The sequence below is a fragment of the Frieseomelitta varia genome, unplaced genomic scaffold (assembly GCF_011392965.1).
Source record: "Frieseomelitta varia isolate USP_RPSP 00005682 unplaced genomic scaffold, Fvar_1.2 scaffold_578, whole genome shotgun sequence".
NCBI lineage: Eukaryota > Metazoa > Arthropoda > Insecta > Hymenoptera > Apidae > Frieseomelitta > Frieseomelitta varia.
The window spans coordinates 127562-136473 of NW_025110343.1; the positions used below are offsets into that span (position 1 = coordinate 127562).

General features: G+C 44.2%; 1 protein-coding gene across 1 annotated transcript; it reads left to right on the forward strand.

Annotated features, from left to right (window-relative positions):
- The first annotated feature begins 1565 nt into the window (after positions 1–1565).
- LOC122534181 (vesicular acetylcholine transporter) lies at positions 1566–5496 on the forward strand. Its single transcript, XM_043664563.1, has 2 exons — positions 1566–1702; positions 3020–5496. The coding sequence occupies exon 2, from the start codon at positions 3211–3213 to the stop codon at positions 4981–4983; it is 1773 nt and encodes a 590-aa protein (XP_043520498.1). The 5' UTR covers positions 1566–1702; positions 3020–3210; the 3' UTR covers positions 4984–5496.
- Positions 5497–8912: the final 3416 nt, after the last annotated feature.

The window sequence follows — 8912 nt, forward strand, 5'->3', positions numbered from 1 at the left end:
CCCCTGTCATCGGGAGCCCTTCGGTCTCAGTAAGTATTCTCAATGAACTTTTCTTTCTTCCCTCGCGTTTGCACGTTATTCGTCTTCGTCTTTCTTCCATCTTTCCTCTTTATTTCCGCCGGCGATCTCGCCGAATTTGCCTCGCCGAGTCGTTGCGTCGACGTTGACATCACCGGGCCGATGGAGGGTGCGAGACTCTCGTGCGTCTGCAGCGATGTCTGCAGCAGCCCAACCTTCAATCGGCGATTCTTCGTTTAGTACTCAATGATTATTTTAATCACCTTCGTCTCGTAGTCGTTGCACGGGCGTTGAAAGTGAATGGCGGAGTCGCCTAGTCGGTTGATTATTCTTGGATCGATTAACGGCCGGGTAAGAATCGTTGAGATTTCCTCAGGTGGAGAAATCGATCAGATGGGAAAGAGTTTACAAGAATTATATAATACGTGTCATGATGTATACGTGGTGACGTGTTAACGATAACATCACTGCAGAAAACGACGCTTGTCTTTTCTCGTTTTTTTCTTTTCCCCCTTTTTTTTTTTTTCACTTAAGAAGATGTTCTTTCGTGACGTATGGACGATCGGAAAGTTTAATTGGAAATGGGAGATTTGTTTCGTTCGAATGGTGTCGGACGTAAATAACACGGAGAGGTAAATAAATACGGTGAATAGTACGTGGAAATACCACGAGACTGCGACATGGGATAAGGATAGGAAATTACCTTGGGAAGTCACGCACATGTACAATATACACGGTGCTCTTCCAATGTGTGGTGATATAGAGCCACCGTTATAGATAGATGTTTAAATTCTAAATATAGATTGGTCAGGGTTCGACGCGTCCATAAGATAATAGACAGGTTGAAAAGAATTGTGTCGGTTTCGAAGAACCAGTGGACAAAAAGGAGCTTATTGTCAGCGTGCTATAGACAGAGGGGGAGGGGGAGGGGACGTGCTAAAGACCGACAACTTTTTGATTGCTTTCACGGGAATCCTTTCCCATTTCCCTGTGCCTGTCAGACGTCCCTACCAAATATTAACAGAGTGCAGTATCAGATTTTCTCGAAGAGAAACTGTCTTCAAAAATTTGTTGTTTCAAAAATTTTGAACAAGCCAGTTGAAGGTTATTTCAAGTTAAACATTGAATACTGCGGATCTTAACCCGTTGCGGTGGCAACTGGTTGCGCGGACCATAACGAGTGACCGAACCCGTATACTAATAACTCGTCGCTTTCTTTTTCTCATCTCGTCGGTGTGATATCACTGGGTAAAAATTATTAGGGAAGTAACAGTAATATTTATACTTAAATGTAATATTATTAATAATAAACGACTTAGTAAACTGTTTTAAGCTGAGTTTAAGTTTAGTTTTAAACTGAGTACTTAAAACTGAGAGAATGTGTTCAATTTGGTTCTCGACGGGCACGTGATTCCAGGCGCAAGCGGTTGATCTTATTTTAAAATTTCCTCTCGCTTGAAGTATACGGGGGTGTGACGTTTCGTTGCAGGCTCGGTTGCAAATTCGGCTGGAAAGGTGGAGGGCCCGGAGACGCAAGAAGCTAAGGAGTCGGTGAACGGCTCGAGGGCCGAGGTCGGACCGGACGTCGCCTCAAAGCTGAGCAGTTTGTTCGCCGGACTTCCTAGTTTGGCGGGTCCCCAGCGCCTCGCCACTACCCTCAGGCAGAGATTCGCCAACAACTCCGGTAAGTTTGCAAATGTTCTCGGTCCACGGCGTGTTTCCCCTCGTCGTGACGGTGTGCGACGCGCGTCTATGGAGGGAGAGGCTCGTTACGATCGTTGACGAAGTTACGGTTCCCTGCACGCCAACCCAGTCATCGTAATTAATAAACGAGGCTGCGGACACGACGACGCATCGAACGACGTTAGCAGGGACGTCAGTTTACGAATGATCGTTTCACGGAAATAATTAATCGGTTCTGGCCTGACGGGTGACAGACACACACACACACACACACACACATACACATAGCGATTTAGCATCGTCCGCAATTAAATTGAACAATTTCGATCGTTCGATCGTTCAAACGCCCGTGGCTCTTCATTTTCTCTCAATTTCGACTTAGGGTCTGTTCGTTCTTGGTATCTCTATAAAAAAAGAAATTGATCCTTAACTAAAAGAAAAAAAACACTCGTTCCAGAGAACGTTCCAAAGAAACGTTGAATGTTTCGTCGCGATACGTGATGGAAGGAAGGGAGAAACGATACGTCAAAGGGGGGGGTGGGGGGTATCGAGCCAGGCTTTGTTTTTCGCAGTCCGGGACGTATACACAACACGTATATACGCGCGGTTGAAACTGCTGCTTTCTTTCCTTGGCCGGCAAGGTTCATTAAATAATTACCACGCACCCCATTTATAGAGTAAAGCCATACCTCGTCCACAACTCGACCTTCACCCTCGTTTCGCTGGGCAAGAGAACCCGGTGTTTTTATCTCTCGTAACACGATACGCAGATACCAGACATAGGTAGCTAGGTACAGATCGTGCCGCCTTATCGGACGGGGAGCCTCCACCCGGTGTCATGTTCACTTCTATACCCACCAGAAAACAACGAGGAATCAAGTACACGACGCGCGGTTGATAAAGCGGAGTGAAAAACCTTCATCGAACGAAGACGGGCTCGTCCATGCTGTCGACGATCGTCAAAGATCGTGAAAGGTTGGGGGTGGGGTGAATCGGTGTGCGCCGATCAGGCCGGGTCAGGGCTCCCCTTTCTTTCGAGAAAGAATCAAAATATATATATATATATAAAAAAAAAAAAAAAAAAATAGAAACGAAAAGAGAAAAGAAAGAAAACTTCTCCATTGGCCCACGCGGTGCAAAGAGTATGTATTATTATACATCCGCCGACGAGGAAAACTGCGAAATTAAAAGTTAAAGTTAAAATTAAACAAAAAAAAAAAAAGAAAAAAACAGAGAGAAAAGAAAAAAAAAAGAGAAACACGATTGATCGTACGACGATTTCGGGAGCTAACCGTGCCAACTCGGTGATCTGTTGTAGGTTACCCCCGGCCCGGCCTGATGCGCGCCGCCCCAATCGCGACGATTCCTTCGTCACGTCATCTACGTCTACTCCCAAGATCGCATCAAGTGATCGCGATTAGTTCCTCTTGCTAGACCCTGACTTGGAAGACTAGGCTCTTTGCACGTGGCTGCTGTTGAAACGGCCGGCGGATACCTAAATCGACCACCATGACGACGATACCGATACTCAACATTGAGCTGGGCGAGCTGAAGGAGCTCGTGTGGATGAAGTTGCAGGAGCCGAAGGCTCAACGGAAGCTCGTTCTGATTATCGTCTCGATAGCGCTGCTGCTCGATAACATGCTGTACATGGTGATCGTGCCGATCATACCCGACTACCTGAAATACGTCGGCGCGTTCGGCGACGTGAAGGAAGAGGTGAACGCGACCGGGCCGCCGAAGCATCACGGCCAGGATTCAGCGACCGGTGTGTTGTTCGCGTCGAAGGCCATCGTTCAGCTGATGGTGAACCCGTTCTCCGGTGCGTTGATCGACAGGATCGGCTACGACATACCGATGATGATAGGACTCTGCATAATGTTCCTGTCCACCGCTGTTTTCGCCTGCGGCCGTAGCTACAGCGTCCTGTTCTTCGCCAGGAGCCTTCAGGGAGTGGGTTCCGCGTTCGCGGACACCAGCGGCCTGGCAATGATCGCCGATCGTTACACGGAGGAGTCGGAGCGGTCCAAGGCGCTCGGTATCGCGTTGGCGTTCATCAGTTTCGGCTGTTTGGTCGCGCCGCCGTTCGGCGGTGCTCTCTATCAGTTCGCCGGCAAGGAGGTGCCGTTTCTGATACTCGCCTTCATCAGCCTCGCCGACGGTGTGATGCTTCTGCTGGTGATGAAACCGTTGAGGGAGCAGGTGTTCGACAGCAAACAGTACGAGCAGAAACAGACGATACCGATCTGGCGTTTGCTGATGGACCCTTACATCGCCGTGTGCGCCGGCGCTCTGATGATGTCGAACGTCGCGTTGGCCTTCCTCGAGCCGACCATCTCGCTGTGGATGGAGGACAACATAACGCGCGACAACTGGAAAATGGGGATGATCTGGCTGCCGGCGTTCTTCCCTCACGTGTTCGGCGTCGTGATAACCGTCCGCATGTCCAAACGTTACCCGCAACAACAGTGGCTGATGGCCGCCTCCGGCCTGGCGTTGGAAGGCCTGTGCTGCTTCATAATACCGTTCTGCACGTCGTACGAGGTCCTCATGATACCGCTGTGCGGCATTTGTTTCGGCATAGCCCTCATCGACACCGCACTGCTGCCGACCCTCGGCTACCTGGTGGACGTGAGATACGTCTCCGTTTACGGTAGCATCTACGCCATCGCCGACATCTCGTACAGCGTGGCGTACGCGGTCGGACCTATCATAGCCGGCGGTGTCGTCGAGGCGATCGGTTTCACGGCCCTGAACGTCGGCATAGCCTTCTCCAATCTGCTGTACGCCCCGGTGTTGATGTACCTGAGGCACATCTACGACTTCAAGCCGTTCCAGGACGAGGCGGACGTGCTCATGCAGAATCCACCGGACAAGGAGTATCAGACGTACGTGTTGCAGGAGCAGAGGCCGCTGACTGGCGAGGTGGGCAACCACCTGAATCAAACGCGCATGGAGACGAACGTGGATCAAGGTGGTTACGATCAGAATTACCAGGCTGGACAGGCGTACGATCAGAGCGGTTACGGGCAGAATGTCAACGCCGGTGGATACACGATGCAGGCTTCGGCAACCGGTTACGAGCAACCGCCGATGTACGAGCAACCGGCCAATTACGGGCAACAGCAGCAGCCACCTGTCGGTTACGCTCAGCAGAGACCTTACGGTCAAGAGACGCAGGCAGCAGGTCAGACGGACGTGAATCCATTCAGGAGAGCACCTGCCAACGTGGAGCAGAAGCCAGCCGGCGATAGCAATCCATTCAGACAAGGGATGTATTAACGCGGTCGCACCGGATCGCACAGTTTATCGGGTATTCGTGATCGTTCGCCGAGTCGAGAATCCGCGTATCACGAATATCGTGAAATAGTCTTCGAGATAGGCTTCCAGTTGTCCAGAAGAATGTTATACCCGTCGCACATACGCGCCATCGACGCCATCCTCTGGCAATTAACGACGGCCGCCTGAGCGTTTACCTTCACATTCGCGTGACGGTCTCGCCCAAGTGCATCGACGACGTCGTCGGTTCCTCTGGTTACGAATGATCGAAAAGGGGGGGCCCGTGACGACTTCCAGAATGATTACTCCGAGGTATCAACCACATGGGTAGATTACTTTGGAGGGTACACCGCGAAGTTCTATGCTCGTATATATATATATGTATCGATATTCAACGATGGTCTTGGGATCATTCGGAAGTGGTAGTGTCGGAGAATGTATATCGATCTTACGGATTAGTGTCTTACATGTTTGAGGAGCGATTCTATCTTTTCCTTTCTTCTCTTTTCTGTTTTCTTTTTTCTTTTTCTTTTTCGTTGAAACTAAGACGAAGGTGAAGATGCGTGATTGGTATATTTGAGACATTAACTCGATGACTGTTCTCGAACTGTTTCACGAACTCTTCCTTATTTTTCTCGTTTCACTGATTTTTTTTCTTTTACAATTTTTCGCGCCCTTATTTCGTCATTTGAGTAACTTTTATTCCTCTCGTTCAACGATTCGACACCAGTGTAGCATCTGCAAATTCTTCGAATATCGTTTGTCGAGTATAATAATTTCGACGAAAGGCTTTAGTAACTTCAAGTTTGTCGCACTCGACGTGAAAAGTTTCCTCTCGTATTTATAACGTTGCTTTGATTCATTAACCGGCAGTCATCGCGCCAACTGTTGGAAACGTACACATCGACTGCTATGCAAAGCAACAAGACTTCAACGTATCCAATGGCACACGGAGAACGTAAAATAGAGGATAACAATTATTTCGAAAGATAGAGTCAGAAGCAGAAGCAGCTAGAACGTAGTGAAACCAACCTCGTCGTGAGCGTGAAAGATCGTTGAAAGCGACGAAGAAGCGATAAAAGGAAGACGAAGAAGGAACAAGGCGGGGAGAAGAAAGTTGGAGGATCCGAGAAGAACTGTCCGCGTACCGCGGACGAGGATGCGAAAGGAAGAATAGTAATCGCGACGGAGGCTCTCCCTCAACAAGGACCTTCGCTCGCGAAATTGCCACCGAACATCGGGCAGACCTTTAGTTTTTACTCCGTTTCGTTTTGCATTTCATTGTTGAACCGAAGTATCATATCACTAGTTAAGGCGTCGAAGTTAGTAGCTACTGAAGCTTTCGTGTAGGTAATTGTATAGATAACGTGTGTAATGGGTGAAGAGGAAGCGAGTTCTTCCTCGTTAACCGCGATGTATCTCGCGATATTGAAGTAAAAGGTACGTTGCGACTATTTATAACGCGTGATAACATATCACATTCTTGTTGATTTCTTATCGTAGACCAATCAAGTACGTGCGTATTTTCATTCAGTGATCACTTCTGTTTTTTTTTTTTCTTTTTTAATGAAATTGAGGAAATGAAACATCGAGCGTCGTTAAATTCGGAAACACGTTAGTTGAATCGCGTGGGAACGTACGATTCGCCGATTGATCGTTAATGGCAAATATCTGAAATTTTGATATACGGTTTGATATTTATAATTTACGGTCTCGTGAATGTCAATGATGAGGCTCGATTAGTTGTATAGCTGAGTTGTAACAATACCGATCATATCTCGTGAACATGCTGCATATCCTCGTATTTTCGTGAGCTTACGAGTTAGTTTTGTACGTAGAGACACTTCCGTTGTTCGAATCTCGTTCGTTTGATTCGTCCTGTGGAAAAATCGTGCAATACTTAGATGATACGTAGCTCTACATTCCTATGCATAATTGTGTATATACGTGCAATATATACGTATTTAACTACTGTCATGTGCCAGCGACTCGCACGTAAAGCTTCACGAGTCCTTCGAAATTCATTTACCGATGTCAGTCGACCAAGAGAACGAAAATTACTGCCCTGTTTGGAAAATTCATAACGTTACTATTTTTTTATTGGTTATAATTCACGAAGAAAATATATATATATATATATATATTATATATAATATAAAAATAATAAATAATATATATATTATATGTATATTTATTTAATATATAATATATTATTATATATATATATTATTGACATTCGTTAATAATAAAATAAATTTCCTTTCAATGACAATATTTTAAATTTTACATCTTAAATTTCCCCGAACGAGAGACAGAGCTATAATTCAACGCGAATGACTTATTTCCTCATGAATTTATTTATTATTCGTAAGATGTACATTATTTCGAGATGAAACCTACAAAACCAACACTCGTAATTTTCATTTTTCTTCGCAATCTGAATTTCCTTAGTTAAACGTGGAACTTTCTCACAGAAAGAAAATAGCATTAGCTTTACCATTACGTCATAAAATTTATTTAAAAGACGTAGACGAGAGTTTAAATTTATTTAATGCCTCGAGCCGAAATTGAAAGGGACACCAAACGAAATCAACAATTTCCACCAGATTCGACAGAGACACTGACAACTGAATTCTCCGGATTTCCTACGAATTTTCCAAACAGTCCGCAGAGTCTTTCACAAGCCGCTCGATATCTCAAGACCACGGAGAATATCTCATTCTCACTTGTCGAGAAGGAAATGCGATCTTGAGTTGAGTGGAGTCGGTTATCCATGGATGTTTCGCGTGTTTCGCGAGGCTCGTTAAATTTTACGCCCGTGTCCACCGCATGTTCGTACCTACTCGTCAATACTCAGAGACGTCGTCGCGAGACGAACGACGAAACGCGTGTAAACGGCGCGACGTGTCGCGCGTGAAATTTTCGACGATTTCGACGAAGGCGTGGCGAAGGTCACCGACGATCGAGCAGTTCACATACCGAGCTACTCGTTCGTCCGGCGTTCTTCGGATTCACCGTCGCTGCGAGTGCTTTGAGTTTACAGTGCCTGAACTTTCAAGTTTTTACCCCCTCCCCCCACCCACCAACCCCCAGTTTCTCTGCCCCGTTGTCGTGAAAAATTCGTAACGCGTAGAGAAAACAACAACAACCCTCGACGATTGTGTATACCCGAGTCGAAGCAGCGTAGTAGAAAACCTTTAGGTATGTACGTACCTCTTAATAACGCAATATGTACTTTTAGGCGAACGCAGTCCACTTTCGTATTTTATGTTCCAGTAGTATACAGACGAAAAAAAGATTCTATTCTCTCGTGATAATAAGATGATTATATATACACACGTACATATATCTAAATATATAAATATATAAATATATTTGGACGGGATTCTGGCGAAGCTGCGTTTTAAAGTTAGCGTTGTAGGGTCTTGCGTCGATCGAGTGCAGCAAGAAATGCGTTGGGAATTATTTTACGAAAATATTAATAATAATAATAATATTGTATAATATATATTATTAATATAATAATATTAATAATATAGAATAATATATATTATTAATATAGTAATATTAATAATATTGTGAAATATATGTATTATTAATATAATAATATTAATAATATTGTATAATATATATATTATTAATATAGTAATATTAATAATATTGTACAATATATGTATTATTAATATAATAATATTAATAATATTGCATAATATATATATTATTAATATAATAATATTAATAATATTGTATAATATATATATTATTAATATAATAATATTAATAATATTGTATAATATATATATTCTTAATATAGTAATATTAATAATATTGTATAATATACATATTATTAATATAGTAATATTAATAATATTGTATAATATAATATTCTTCAATATCGTTGAATAACATTTACAGTATTATCCTTTAACACT

What these genes read in the sequence shown, in the direction of transcription:
- LOC122534181 (XM_043664563.1), top strand. Translation starts at nt 3,211, where the DNA reads ATGACGACGATACCGATACTCAACATTGAGCTGGGCGAGCTGAAGGAG.